Raw genomic sequence first — 13,994 nt, 5'->3', positions numbered from 1 at the left:
TGAAAATTTTTTTTTTTTTTTTTTTTTTTTTTTTGAAATTTTTTATTTATTTATTTTTTTATCTATGTCGGACTTACGACCATGTCGGACTTACGACCTGGATTTGGGTCCCTAACCCCGTCGTAAGTCGGGGTCTAGCTGTATATGATGTTTATATTCAAAATGATCATCAAATTGTAAGAATTCCAGCAATGTAAATTATATTCTGGCCGGGTAATTTGTATGAATTTTATGAGCTAAAATAAAAATCTTCAGTTAATAAAAAAAAAAATATTCTTCACACATGCCAGATGGTCGGTCGCCGGTCCCTCCCTCCCCCCCACCCCCCACCAACGTCCCTACCAGATAAATGTGTGGGAATACCAGACTGTTTACCTTTTTAGTAATAAATAATAAATCAGACTAAAGTTAGGATAATATAATTGACATTGCTGGATTCCTTGTAAGACCAGGAATATTTTGAATATAAATGTCATATATTTTGCACAAAAGATAACATATTTACTCAGAGTAAACATTATATCTAAAATTTGTATGTCTAATGCAAAATCTATGATGTTTATATTCAAAATGATCATCAAATTGTAAGAATTCCAGCAATGTAAATTATATTCTGGCCGGATAATTTGTATGAATTTTATGAGCTAAATAAAAAAATTATACTTCACCCGTGTAAAGGGGTACACCCACCGCGGAATGTGAGCATCCTGGGTTCTGGCAGGGCACCGCGTAAACGTGTAAACGTGGAAACACGGAATGTGGGACCGCGTAAAGTGAGGGTTGACTGTATAATGTTTCTCGCCTTTGATCTTTTTTCCTTTTTGCATTTATTTATGGTTGGTTATTTAAAATGAGGCCAATTCACTTAAAGTATTGGCATCAAATTTTACCGGCTGGTGTACACTAGTGACTCACTTAAGCGTCAGTTATTTAACTGGAACTAATGTCGGTGTGAGTAAAATATTTCCATTTACTTGAATTAAATTTGCCGATTTATTTGTTTATTTATTTATTTATAATATACTGTAATATATTAAACACACCAAGTATTTTCTTTAATTATATACTTGTTTTGCGAAAAAGGGAGGCTACCATTATACCTGGTAGGTGAAGTTGACCAGACATTTATGGTGATCATTAAGGACCAAACTCCGAATCCATGACGTGACTTCTGTTCATAATTTATATCCTAAATTTACCACTGTCGGTAGTTTCAAGAATTAACGCAGTCATTTACTGAATATTCTTTGTAAAAAAATAAATTTTAAATGAATTATTTATAGGGGATAAGTATTATGATCAGTAAATATACAGATATGCATTACTGACCACCTCCGAACACAAGGACGGCTAAAAATAGCCACAGGCGGTCACAGTCAAGGTCACTTTCCCTTTCTTGTCACTGGCAAATGGGGGGGGGGGGATGATAATAGCAGCTGTGTTTATTACCGGGTATATTGTTCTTTTACGATGTTAGACAGGTTTATAATACATTTTTATTATTTTAATATACCGGTAATCTTCATTTTAATCCAGCTTCCCAAACGTAAGTTTCAGTATAAAATAATTAGTGGTAGGACCTTGTGAATGGTTTACCATGTTTCCATCACCACTCTTGACACGCTAAACCGCAATATTTAAGAGGCAAGAATTTTATCTCTGGGTCTTAAGACGACCCCCTAACTTTGGGCTGATTTTTTTATGGTTCAAATTCCGTCTTGTAGGCCGAGATATACGGTATTTTGTATTCACCAGCAGTTCCTGTCATCTTCAGCCTAGAATAGGCAGACACTTCACTCAATTGATTGTAATACATAACTGTAATCATGGCTTAACACTTGTGATGAAGGTTAGGTGGGAGATTATTGGGTCATGTTATACTAACCTGACCAGATGCAGTGTCAGGTCACCCATTGTTGGGTTGGGGATTAGTGGGTGTTACATCCTGAAGATGTCTTGAGTAACATTATTTTTTACTTATGAGGTACAGTGGTCCCTCGATTAACGAACGGTTCAATTAAGGATTTTCAGTTCCATTAATGAACAAAACTTCGCTTAACGACAGCCTTAGGAGAAACACGCTTTGTTGTGTGCATCAACTGATCAGCTGATCGGCTAGTCTGCCAATACAGTAATCGGTTCTATGTTTACATTCGTTTCCGGTGGAGTAAATATCAAGAAAGTTGTGTTTTTGAATATTTTTGCATTTTTATTTAAATTATTGGTCATTCTAAAATTTAGCCATCCAAGCCCTGTCTGCATAAAGTTTTTCAATTAATATTTTTGGCTTGATATGTGTAACTTTATTCATTTATTTTTACTCATTTACATGCACACTCTGTCCTAAGGGCAAAGCTGTACTGTACATGTACTCAAAATAATGTACTAAATGATTACTAAGATTTTTTCTCATGCAAACTATAGCATGTTTATATTCAAATTAATCACTATCTTATAATAATTCCAGCAATGTAAATTATATTCTCCCCGGTCACTTCTGTGACATTTTATAAGCAAAAACAAAAACTTGATCAAATAAATACTTAACTAGACCTTCGGCGCCAACTCTCAAACATGTCACTGTCATCTCCCCTTCCTCCCTTCCCCCCCCTCCCAGCTAGGGTTTGGCAGTTTTAGGCTTAAAGTTTTTATCTTATATATAATCACAGACTAAAGTTAGGAGAATATAATTTGCATTGCTGAAATCCTTGCAAGACAGCGAATAATTTGAATATAAACGTCATATATTCTGCACAAGAGACAAAAATTAATCACCTGTATCACATTACAGTAGTGATTTAAGAGTTCTAGTGTACTATATGTACATATATACAGTCATGCTTCGCTTAACGCCCTAGATACGTTCTTGGAAACGTGACATTAACCGACTTGGACGTTGTCCGAACATCACATTGTGAACTTTGTATTTATACTTACATGTATGTGGAATATTGCAGTGTACATGTACTGTACAATATTGACTAAATTCACTAGATAACGTACACAACTAATGAAACACAGAGGTTAAGAAGGCTAATAAAATAACATAATGTCTACATTGCTGACGAGGCAAAACCAAGCATACACTGTTATACAGTTTGTAAACTTTTTATTTCGTAAGCAAAGAAATCAAATTAAAAGCACAGTCAGTTCTGCTATAATGCGATAGTTGTGTTCTTGTAAAACATCGTGTTATAGAAATTCGCGTAATAGAAATAACAGGGCTTATGGAGAAAATAGGGTTAGGTGCAGATTACTACTCGAAATCGAAAAAAATTTAGTAGTTAGCCTAACACAAAGGATAGCACAGTCTAAATAAATGTTACATTCATATCTGATAATGAAATCATACAGTAAATGTAACACTTTACCTTGAAAAAATATGAATATAACAAGATGGGGGAGAAGGGTGATTTTGAGGTTGATAACATCGAGCTTCTCTTCAAGGGTTATAGCCTTTCTTTTACGATCATCACCGGGAATGCGATCACCAGAACGCTTCTTGGAGATATTCTTCTTTACCATATTCACAGTTAATACCACAAAATTGAAGAAATAGTGAGCAAAAATTGCGTTACAGCAAACAAGCGTTCGCGTTATACAAATATCGTTCCTCTATTCATAAATCCCGTTAGAGCCAATTCGCGTTGTCAAAACACACGTTATAGCAGAACTCACTGTACTGTACTGTGCACTACAATAGCCAAAAAACATATACCAATAACATAGACATTTCTTATATCTATCAAAACATATTCAGATTTGCCCCCGAGGGGGCTAGTTTATTGGGCACCCCCTTACATCCTGTGCAAGGTGAAGCGCAGAAGCGTTTACAGCGCCCAACAGGGAAGTATGAAAAGTTCATACTTGCCTTTATGACTCGTACATTAAGGGCGTAAAAGCCTGACGGGTCATAGGTTTTGCCAAGTTACATAAAGTGAGAGAATGATGAGTGTGTGGGGGGAAAGTTCCCGGTACATTTTATCTGTTTATGGCAAAGAGTGGCAGGTCCCTAATAATGTCAAATGCCAGGCCTGTGACTAGGAGGAGGGATATCTGGTCTGGGAGGGAAGAGGTGTTGGTAACGGCTGGGGACCTATAGGAGGAGGTCATAGGGCAAGTGAGGATGTAGTGAGAGAGGGTGTGAGAGTCGGGTTGGCCACAAAGTTTACAAACAGTGCGGTGAGGCTCAGGGTTGCCAATGTACTCCCATAGGTACCTGTACCCTAGGCGCAGTCTCATGTATATAAGCTGTTGAGATCGAGTCAGGGATTGATATTCTTTGTAGTGGCGGTTGTCGTCACCGGTTACAGAGTCATAGTGGCATAGTGTGATGCTACCCCTTTGTTTCAGGTGTGTCCAATTTTCATTGAATGCCTCTCGTTGTGTGGCGTGTATGCGAGATTTGAGATGATTCAGGGAGAGGGCGAGAGTGGCTTCAATATCTTCTTCTTGTGTAGCTTCTTTGGCAAGCCGATCAACAGTGTCACAGGCAGTTATTCCGATATGTGACGGGATCCAAAGAAACTTGACACGGATGTCATCATTTTGTTCTAGCCCGGCAACGGCGGCTAGGGTGTGTTGGGAGGCAGGGGAGGAGGGGGAGGGTAATTTGAGTCTCGCTAGCGCAGAAGTGCTGTCACTGATTATAAGGAGGTTCCGGCGTTCAGTGCAAGCATAGGTCGCCCCCTCATGAATGCCCGCGAGGATGGCTATGCTTTCAGCATCAGTGGAGGAGGCCCAGTCGTGGACCCTGATTTTCCTGCAGGCCTGGCGCTCAGGAATCCACGCAGCTGCCCCAGCGCTGCCCAGCGTGGTAACAGACCCATCACAGTAGACGAGGATAGGAGGGTAGGAGGTCTTTAGAGAGGAAGCGACATCATTAATCTGCTCAAGGCAGTTAAGTTTGAGCATATACCTCAGTTGGGTGGATTTACGACCAGGGAAGGTGTGGACGACAACATCAACACACGGGGAGGTCCACGGCAGTAGAGGCGGATGAGTGTACTCGGGAGGGAGAGAGGTCGAGGGGGTGTAGAGGTGATAACGCAGGATGTCAGCAGCAGTGTGGACGGGCCAGAGTTGAGAGGGAGGGGGGAAAGTAATGGGGACAGGCCGGCGCAGGAGGGTGTTAAGATGTGAGTTCAGTGAGCGCGACAGGGGAGTCGGAAGAAGTTTAACACCAAGGATGGCATCGAGAGCAGTAATTCGATCGCAGACGGGAAGCAGGATTAGTTCGCGCTGCATGACTTCTATTCTGGTGGTCATAGGGCAGCCGAGGATGAGTCTCATCGCTCTGTTTTGGATTTTCTCTATGCTTCAAAACATATTATGGGTATATAGTTACTGTACTGTATCATCATACTCCTGGCAGCACAATCTATTTTGTTTAAGAACACGTGATGCATGCGTGAGGGCGCCCGCTCTAAGGCCACTTACGTCTCGTTGTCTGAACGCTTTTTTTTTTTTTATCCCCATTATTTTCTTATTACTTTTATGGGCCACGGACGTATATGTGATCGGACGTTGTTCGGACGGACGTAAAGCGACGCATGACTATATATATACAGGTGCTCCTCGACTTACGAACGAGTTACGTTCCTGAGGCTTGTTGGTGAGGCCAGTTGTTTGTACGTCCAGCTTTACTCTTGTAGATACCAAACATGTTGTAAAAAATGAAAAGATTATGGATATTTGGTACAGCTATACCCTTTAATACAGCCTTAAAACCTGGTTCACTCTTCTCTTAGATAATGTTTGTTCTATCTGAAATTTTCTTCAAAATAATCCAGTCTCATCCACATTAGAAACCTGTTCTAGCAGGTAACCCCCCTCAGTGATGATGTTTGTACCTATCCTCTTGCTAAGGTAAGGTGAATGATGTTTATGATGATGCTGATGATTATGAAGTTGATGATGATGGTGATGCTTGGTGATGATGTTTCCTGCTCCTCACCCTAGTTTGGTGGGAGGAGAGAACTTGGGGGTTGTAAACATATTCAGAGAACAGGTTGAAAAGTGGAGGGCATTGGTGTGATGTAAAGGCAGTGGCAGGAGTAGCTGGAGTGGCAGGCACAAGGGTAGCTGGAATGACAGAAGATGCAGGGATGGCTGGAGTGACAAGATCGAGTTGGAGCTGGTGTTTTGGGAACTCTGGAAAGGAATAGCATGATGGGGAGCTGAGATCTCTGGCACTTTAGATCTTTTTAGATTTTGTTGAGTGGTAGTGCTCGGTCTAGAGATGGGTCTTATTCCAGAAGTGCTTCTGTTCCTTGCTTGAAGAATGTCAAAATTTTGTTCATTTTCTCTAATGTCCAGACGTTCTCTAAATCAACTGGACCAAAATCTTGTTCCTGATCTTCTTGCTCATCTTCTTTCAGTAAAAAAGCCAGTTCTTCATTTGTTAATGCTTCTCCACTGTTTCCAAGCAGCTCTTCTCTGATTTCTTCCGGTTGCATTTCACCAAATCCCTCCCCACCATCCTGTCTCGCCACTTGCACCATGCGTGTGATCTTGGGCTCCACTGAAGGGATGCCAGTGAAATCCTTCACTGCTTCAGACTATAGGGCCTTCCAACAGGAGTTCCCACACTTGCTAGTGATTTCATCATGGCTCAGTTTAACTTTTGCTATGCAGTCAGCATTGGTGTAATTTTTCCACATCTCCTTCACCCCACCTTGCCATCTTCTTCCAGTGCCTTGTAGATCTTGAAAAAACTGCAACTGAGGTAATATGACTTGAAAAGAGCTAGTATTCTTTGGTCAAGACACTAAATAAGAGAACTTGGGTTCTTTGGGAGGAAAACCACTTTAATGTTAGGGTTGGCATATTTGATGGTTTCTGCATACCCAGGACAGTTGTCAATGCAGAGGAGGGCCTTAGACTCCATGATCTTGCTGCACAGAAACTTCTCCACTTGTGTGATACAGTTGTGGAACCAACCTGTAAAAAGCTCAGCGTCCTGCACACCGCCCCGCAGACTCAGATTTTTGTTTTCTATGGCAATTCGTGAGTTTCCGAGGGACTCAGTTTTAAAACCGCGATATTTAAGGGAATAGTGTACTATACTGTAGTTCGAGGTCGCTAATGGGGAGTTGGTATACATTTACAATTTGATGAATAATTTAGCCATTTTAAGTTTTGAAGCTTGAAGTTTTAATGCTGTACTGTAATTGCAGCCATAGTGAGCATTTGAATGAGTACAAAATGGATATTTTACTATCAACAGATATAAAATTTGTGAGTTTCTACAACTACAGTGGGGTATGCTATAACGAACGTAATTGGTTCCAGAACCTCGTTCGTTATAGGATTAATCCGTTCCAGGCCCCCAAATACAACCGCTTAACACTGAAAAAATTCTGTGGAAAATGTAAAAAATACGGTACTTTATCTTACCTTAGTGTTATTCAGCATGCAGGTACCCCTAAACACTGGCACAGCACTATCACTTCCACTGGGAGTCTTGGCTTTAAGGTCCTCAAACAATTGTTTAGCCTTCTCACAAATTATAGCTTCACTAATGTTACCACCTGCCATTTCTTTCTCCTTTATCCACACTAAGAGTAAATTTTCCATCTCTTCAATCACATTACACCTTGCTTTGCTAAGTCTAAAGATTCCCTTAGCCACTTGCACAGTTTTTAACTCCTCTTTATTCTTCAAAATCGTACATATAGTCGATTTAGCCATCCCATATTCATCACTAAGTTTCGCAATTCTTCTTCCATTCTCACGTTTCTTTATAATTTCTTTCTTAGTTTCAAGGGTTATTAGCTTTCTCACTTGCTTTGGACGACTCATTGTTACAATTGTATACTTGTATAACAAAATAGTTATACAAATAACGCGAATTTCCACATCAAAAGACGAAATTTCAACAATAACAGTGGTGCACTGGCTACACAATGAGACAAAGATGGCGCCTGACGCTCTTGTTGTGGGTCGCGGTACAACAATATTCATGCGCCAGGCGAAATAGTCCGGTATTCATCCGCGTTCGTTGTAGGAGTTGCGTTCGTTATAGCATTCTCAATTTTATAGGTAAAACCGTTCGTTATAGGAATATTCGTAGTAGGATCTGTTCGTTATAGCGTACCCCACTGTACAGTCCCTGTATAACATCATGACATCCCTACCAAAACAGATTAAAAATATAGTTCAATGATAATTGTTCCTTGATGAAGAAAAACCATAGGGGCACACTTAATCAAAGGTAAGGTAATTTAGTATACAGTATAATGCAGAGTAAGATTAGATAGCACTGATGAGGAGTCTGCCATTGCTTCAATTTCTTTTCTTATAGATATTCCCTGCTAAGTTAGAAGTACATCTTCCATGGCGGTTCACTTAATGTGTCAGGCAATACGGTACCTAATTTCTCCCACTCTATTTAATAGAAAATAAACATGAAAAAAAAAACTGGGCAAAAACTGTGATGGTAATTAACAGTGCCATAGAGGAGTGCTTGATTGCTTGCTGGATTCTTTTGATTAGTATGTTAAAAGGTCACACAATGTCTAGAAAGAAGTGATAATAAATTATAAAAGAATCAAAGTTATTTGTTCTGTGCAGTTATATCGAACTTGTAGAAATTTTACTTATGTGTTTAATTATTTTTCAGGCATGTGTGAAACTACATGGCGTGAGGACATGGAGCCTGAGGATCTGTTTGAGTGCATTAGTCAATCCCTTGTTAATGCTTTTGATCGTGATGCTCTCTCAGGTTGGGGAGCTGTCGTTCATATTGTGTAAGTTTTATTTATTGTTAAAATATTTCTTAGGTCTTTACGCAGGTTTGAAATGAGATTAGGTTCCTGAAAAACACATCACTAAGTGAAATATTGTAGATAAGGAGCATTATAACATGGGTTTCAATGGAATACACTCCAAGACAGTCCCCAAACACACATATATCACAGACAAGAAAAATCTTAATCTTAAAAATTAATAGAAAACAATTCAACAACATTAAGTAGGAGACAGCTATCAAACAGAGAAGTACTACTGCCTGGGAAGATATTGGAAGCATAATCTGCTGTCTAATGGTAGTCCCTGCTGCTATATGGCATCACAAAAATTGTGACCAAGTCCCAGGTATCTGATCTGACTTTCTGCCTCATTTACACACAATTGCAGGGTTTCAGTTGTTTCTCTTACTATTGACAACACAACTTACATACTGTTATTTCTCACTCTTGATTTATTTATTTATTTATTGATTGATTGTTATTATTATTATTATTAGTAGTAGTAGTGGTATAATTTTTATTTATTTTATTAGTATTGTTGTTGTTGTTATTATTATTATTATTATTATTATTATTATTATTATTATTATTATTATTATTATTATTATATTTTTGCCCTCCAAGCCCCGATGTGGGTCAGTGACCTGTACCCGGGTGAGCTAAGCCCCGTAAAAAAAAAAAAATCACATATTGAAGAATAAGCCTGGTCATCATCACATGTCCCCTTCGAGGCTAAGGGAACTCTTTGTTGGTGGAAACATCACTCTGACTCCCACACAGCCTCTGGGAAATCTCATGCTGCTTAACAATGTTAAGCTTCACCTCAGAGACACGGTTGTTTTGGATGCCTTGGCCTTCACAGACATTTTCAAAGTTACACTGCTCACTTCACAGTCACAAAAACAGAGCAAAAGCACTTGTCACAAAAACAAGCGAACGATGATAACAAAAACAATGATACCAGCCGACACTGTTCACATATTTTCGCAACAACAGAGACAAAGCGCTTTACAGTCACAAAGCAATGGAAAATATCACTTTACAGTCACCATAATACAGTTCAATCTAAATGTTAGTGCTGTCTTACTCTAAAAAAACACCGCTGATAAGTACATTGTATATACAGCCAATGATATTGAACGATAATCATGGAGCTACGTGATGACGGGGAGATGCGATTGACACTGTACCAAGCTCAGGACTGAATTGCGCAAGTTGGCTGTGTGGCTGCACACGGGTAGATATTATCGTGGCTAACAAGTGCATCCCGAAGAGGAGTGACCATTTTAATCCCTCTAACTATTGCCCCATTGCCTTAACTTCATCCCTCTTAAAGATTTTCGAAACTATCTTAAACTTTCATTTTCTCTGTCAGCTTGAATGCCTTTCTCTTTTTCGGATCACCAGTATGGCTTTCGCCAGGCGAGATCTACTGGTGATCTGCTCTCCTATCTTTGGTCATCCTCTCTTAAGGATTATGGGAAAACTTTCGGCGTGGCTCTCGACATCTCCAAAACATTTGCTTTCTAAACTTCCCTCTTATGGTTTCTCTCCCCCACTTTGTTCTTTAATTTCTAGCTTCCTAGTTGTTTTGTTCTTTCACCTACCCTCTTCCTTCTTTTCTTTTTATCAATGATTTACTTCAGACTACTACAAATTCTATCCATTCTTACACTGATGATTCTACTCTTCACTCTTCTTCACATTTTCCCTTCCCCCTAATTCTCAAACTAGATCTGTTTCTCGAGCTGATATCATTTCATCTATCAATGCGGATCTATACAGCATCTCCGAATGGGGAGATAGAAACTTGGTTAAATTCAATAGTTATAAAACACAGTTTTTACCATTTACACTTTTCAAAATAGAAAGTCTCCCACCAATCAAATTTCAGGATGCAATCATTCTGCCAAATTCTAGAATAGATATGCTTGGCCTCACCATTTCCTCTAATATATCATGGAAGCCACACATCCACAACATTGCTAAAGCTGCTTCCCGAAAGCTGGGAATGCTGTACAGATGCAGTATTTACTTCACTCCTGAGCAGTTGCTTCAAGTTTATAAGGGATTCATTCGTCCTAACTTGGAGTACTGCTCTCATATCTGGGGTGGCTCTTCTTCTGTCCAACTGTTAGGTAGGGTGGAATCAAAGGCATTTCGTCTTATTAACTCTCCTCCTTTAGTTGATAATCTCTCTTCCCTTTCTCTTCACCGCAATGTTTCTTCACTCTCTCTCTTTTACAGGTACTTTAACGGTCAATATTTGGTGGATTTGGCATTCTGTGTCCCGCCAAATAACCCGTTATCGTACATCCTTCTTTCCTCACAGCCAAACTGTGGAATTGCTCTGCCTTCTTCTATGTTTCCATCCTCTTACAATCTGTCTCACTTCAAAAAGATGGTTTTCTGGCATCTTCGTTTTGTAATTTAATATAATATTTTTCTCTTCTATTTTTAATTTCTTTTTACTCTTAATTTTTCTCCCCCTAGGCCCATTTGTGGGTCAAGGTCAATGACCTGTGCCCGGGTGAGCTATTCCCCATAAAAAAAAATATATAAATAAAAAAAAAATAGCGAGACGGTCTTAATTCATGACCATCGTTAAAGCGGAGTATCGCTGAACGAGACATCATATATCGAAGTTTACCTGTATTAAGTTACTATAGTTAGGGAGCCAGTGACCCATATCACGATAAAAAGGGTCAGACCTTGACCCATCGAATATAAGAGTTTTGAATGTTCTCATGAAAGATGAACCCTTCCTACATAAGAAACACAATGTTGGATAGCATAAAACTGTTGCGGCTATACCCTCTGGCTTTCAAATCCTGTGCGGGAAAGGTGCCCTTAAGCCGGCATTGCCTCACCCACCACAAGGCACCATGGCTGTCTGATTTTGGTTTAATTACATAAATATGTTCTTGCTTTTATGTATTTTACTAACTTTCGTACATAGTAGTATAGTATCTATAAGGAAGCAAAGTGTAACAAAAATCTACCGGGAAGAATCAGAGGTCACCTGTGCCTTATGTTTTGTTCAAGGAAGCATTTGCTCATGAATGGGCACAGTATCCATCATCCTTGTTTCTACCAAGTTGTGAAGATGATCATCAATATGTTATGCGAGGTGGTATCAAAAGTTATTTCTTGCACCCCTTCCTACAACAAGGAGATAATATTCAACAACCAATTACACCTATTCCCCCATTAACGTCCTTGTTAGGTTCCTGAACACCATGACTTTAAATGAAACAACATTAAGTGAAGACGATCTTACCTTAGATAATGATATAAATAGGGGTTATGTTCCTTGGATACATTTCTGGTCAAAATTTTCTCACAACTTCCCACAAATGTTTCACTTTCAGCACAATTACCTTCTTGTTTTAAAGTTTCAAATAAGCTTAAAGTTTTTGCCTGTATGGAGAGCAACGAACATGGAGTTTTGTTAATGATGATCCTTGATCCACATGTTCAGCATTCTTTCCATATTTTCCATAATGTCACTTCTGTTATGAGTTAACTTTGTAGCAAATAATGGAGTAACACTTATAGCACATGATTTGATATTTTCTGCATTTCCACAAATTGTTCTTATCTACAGTTGTAGGCTGCAAACAAACAGCTCTTGCTATGCCCACAGGTCGCTGTCTCTCTTCAAATCTCTTTATCACATCTAATTTAACTTCTTATGTAACACCTTTCCTCTTTCTGTGACCACAAACAGTAGTGGTGCACAATGCACACTTAGCACTCATTGTTCCAAGGCTTAAATAAATTTATAATTGGATTTTAAGTGAATGTTGGAAGAGCATCAACCAACCAAACACTAACAAACAAATATGGCACCCACACTTACACAGCCAGCTGTTATCACATCATTCCTTCATACATTTTTTTTCAACTACATTATAATGAAACAATGTTGACTGAAACAATGTTAATGGGGGAATTGGTGTACCTTGCCAGAATCAGATCTTCCAACCTTGTTCCTGATTGACGCTATGGCTTTCATCCACCGATGCCAGACTCTAGGTGCAAAAACCTTTGCAGTGCTGATGATGCAGTTTTGTCAGAAAACTCTCCAGTTGAAACCAGTTAACTGTTGTCATATCCACCTTGTTGGAGACAGATATGACTTTGATGTCACATCAGGTCTCAAATTATATGAAAGTAAATGTATAGGAATATATCCCATCTGATTATCTGGATATTCCTGAATGGAAATCATTCCTAAACAATCCCTATAACAAAGCAAACCTGTTACAATTCATGGTGACACAAACATTTCTGATGGCATTAGAGTCACGTTTGGTGGAACAGACGGTGACCATGGGAGGACAGTTTCCAACTCAAATGCAGAAACCTTGATTGTGGATGAATTTAGTGACTGAATCATTAAGAAGCAAACACATGACTATTTGCACACATTGCAGACAGCTGTAGAACACATGGCTCCAGGCATATTGTGGTTCATGTAAATAATACTGATATACAGTGATATCCCCATTAGCTGGAACAATTGGTGCAGAACACTTCCGGGAATGAGAGATTTCCGGGTAATGAGACGATTCTCTTAAAGTCGGAAAAAATCCCTCATACCCGGAATTTTCCTGATTTTTCCGGGTAACGGAAAAATTATCTCGGAAGTTCCCAGAAATTGCCCATTACATCATTTCTCGAACTCGTAAAAATATCCCTCATCTCCGGAATTTTCTGGGTAACGGAAAAAATTTCTCGGGATTTTCAGAAAATGCACCTGACTTTCATCTATCAAGCCCGAAAAAAATTCCCCATCCCCAGAATTTTCCGGATATCGGAAATATTTTCTTGGAATTTTCCGGAAAATGTGCCCCTCGGAAAAATTTTCCCAAAGCTCGAATTTTCCGGAAAATTCCGGCTTTGGGAACAATTTTCCAAGAAAATTTTAATTCCGGCTTTCGGAGAGTTCCGGGTTTGAGGGATTGCGGCTAACATAGATTCATATCTAAGACCCTGGTTAATTAAGGACCCAATTCAATTCAATTCACGCCATTATGTTTTTCGTATTCACGATGAAATTAAAAAATATACAGGTACAGTCATGCGCCGGTTAACGTCCTAGATACGTTCTTGGAAACATGACATTAACCGAAATGGACGTTGTCCGATCATCACATAAACTTTTTATTTATACTTGTACTTACGTGTATGTGGAATGCTATATACGTACATATACACTTTTACTCTTAAATCACTACT

General features: G+C 39.1%; 1 protein-coding gene across 1 annotated transcript in view; it reads left to right on the top strand.

The window, feature by feature from the left end:
* The window catches only part of LOC121875682 (proteasome subunit beta type-3-like), a gene marked incomplete in the record, with an annotated part of 98,405 nt that overhangs the window by 59,867 nt on the left and 24,544 nt on the right, over window positions 1-13,994 (top strand). Inside the window, 1 exon segment of the mRNA XM_042380302.1 lies at window positions 8,624-8,750. Coding sequence (XP_042236236.1) covers window positions 8,624-8,750 — 127 coding nt within the window.

The sequence above is a fragment of the Homarus americanus genome, unplaced genomic scaffold (assembly GCF_018991925.1).
Source record: "Homarus americanus isolate GMGI-L3 unplaced genomic scaffold, GMGI_Hamer_2.0 scaffold22250, whole genome shotgun sequence".
NCBI classification, from domain to species: domain Eukaryota; kingdom Metazoa; phylum Arthropoda; class Malacostraca; order Decapoda; family Nephropidae; genus Homarus; species Homarus americanus.
The sequence above is the reverse complement of the archived record's forward strand: the minus strand, read 5'-3'. Positions and strand labels throughout refer to the sequence as shown.